Source organism: Propithecus coquereli, unplaced genomic scaffold, assembly GCF_000956105.1.
Source record: "Propithecus coquereli isolate 6110/MARCELLA unplaced genomic scaffold, Pcoq_1.0 Scaffold152, whole genome shotgun sequence".
In the NCBI taxonomy this organism is placed as follows: Eukaryota; Metazoa; Chordata; class Mammalia; order Primates; family Indriidae; genus Propithecus; species Propithecus coquereli.
This window is the reverse complement of record NW_012139636.1, coordinates 1807739-1809446: the sequence shown is the minus strand read 5'-3', so window position 1 is coordinate 1809446 and position 1708 is coordinate 1807739. Positions and strand designations below refer to the sequence as shown.

The window sequence follows — 1708 nt, the reverse complement described above, 5'->3', positions numbered from 1 at the left end:
AAGGTTTAAATGAATTAATTTTGGTAATTCATTAGTAAAGGTAAAAGGCATACTAGCTTATATTATTTGTCATCACTATTGATTAAAAAATTATTTTCCCCAAGACAGGTGCTCTGGCAGTGATGCTAACCAATGTACATGACACAAGTAATACCGAAGAACCTTACCATTTGAGGAATCATAATTTGCGACTTTGAATGTTCACCATATGCTAGTGCTTGATCTATCTGTGCTATGTGGAAGTACTCTTAAGATACTGTCATTATGTTTAGTAATTAAGGAATACTACACTTAAATAAAAATGATAGATTAGCAGGTGACTGAACTAAACAATACCTTAACAGTTTCAGTTTTCAAATACATTTTTAGCGTCAGAGATTGGATATGAGATGAAGGGAGTAGAAAACAGGAAGGGAATAGAGATTAGAAACAGCAAGAACGAGGTGTCACGTAGCAGACCAGAAGTAAAGTACACACAATCCCCTCAGGGCCCATCTCCTCCCTCCAGGCCTTTGCTAGGGAGATCTCACCTGCTAAGGCCACTGGGAGTTCATTGTTAACCTCTCTGTCCTTGAAATTCTGGTGCTTCAGCACGTGTAACTTAATATTTATAAGCTGGTCTTGAGCCAGACTGCATTGAATATAAAGAATGACCTAAAGAAAGGAATATTTATCTTTTCTAGTAGTTTCTATCTAAACGATATAAAGTAAAATATTATAATTGAGTGTACCTAAATAAAAAGCTTCAAATTAACTAACGGTAACATAACTGAATAATGACAAAATTATTATAAGGACCAGCTTAAGAAAAATTTCCATAGTAAAGTATCTGTTTACAACATTATTTATATGTTAACCTTAGTCAAATTATTATTGTTTATACTGGAGAAATGTCATAATATAGTTTTAAAAAGCATTGTGAATTTGTAACTAGAAAACTAGTTCAAAAACCCGTCTTTGCTATCTACCAACATTAACCTGGGCAAGTTATTTAGCCTTTCTGACACTTGGTGTACTCATTAGTAAATGGGAAAAATAATACCTTGCCAATATACCCTATAGGGTTGTTTAGAAGATTAAACTAGATCATGGATATGAAAGTGCTTTAAAAATCCTAAAACATATTGTTACAGGTTGAGCAGCCCAAATCAGAAAATTCAAAATCCAAAATGTTCCAACTTCTACATGACTGTCAAAAGAAATGCTCATTGGAGGATTCTGGATTTCAGATTTTCAGATTTGGGATACTCAACCAGTAAGAAGATAATGCACATATTCCAAAATCTGAAAAAACCCCAAATCTAAAACACTAATGATTCCAAGCATTTTGGATAAGGGATAATTAACCTGTGCTAATATATAATATTATTCAACACTTATTGTATACCAGTCATTGTTTTGCTTAAATATTTTAACTTTCTCTTTCCAGGACAGTCTGTCAGTATTCCCTGCATCCTCCTCCAAGGAGTAAAATCTACTCTGAGTAAGCTCTTTTTGACGTCTTCATTTTGCTTAGTGGGAATCAAGAATTAAGAATAATAGAAACCATTATTAAATAAGTTGAGATTGAGCTCTAATCTCTCTTACAACCAGCTTTGGAGTATCAATCATATAATACATGCTGAGTTTGAGAAAATGAACAGAATTTTCTGGAATAATGATCAATCACTTCATTTTTATCTGTAGTAGAAATTTGTCCCTAAGTTAA

At 33.0% G+C, this 1708-nt stretch overlaps 1 protein-coding gene across 1 annotated transcript in view; it reads left to right on the top strand.

Annotated features, from left to right (window-relative positions):
* The window catches only part of SPATA7 (spermatogenesis associated 7), a 26764-nt gene that overhangs the window by 20620 nt on the left and 4436 nt on the right, over positions 1-1708 (top strand). Inside the window, exon 5 of the mRNA XM_012640400.1 lies at positions 1430-1483. Within this exon, the coding sequence (XP_012495854.1) occupies positions 1430-1483 (54 nt within the window). The remainder of the gene's footprint in view (positions 1-1429; positions 1484-1708) is intronic.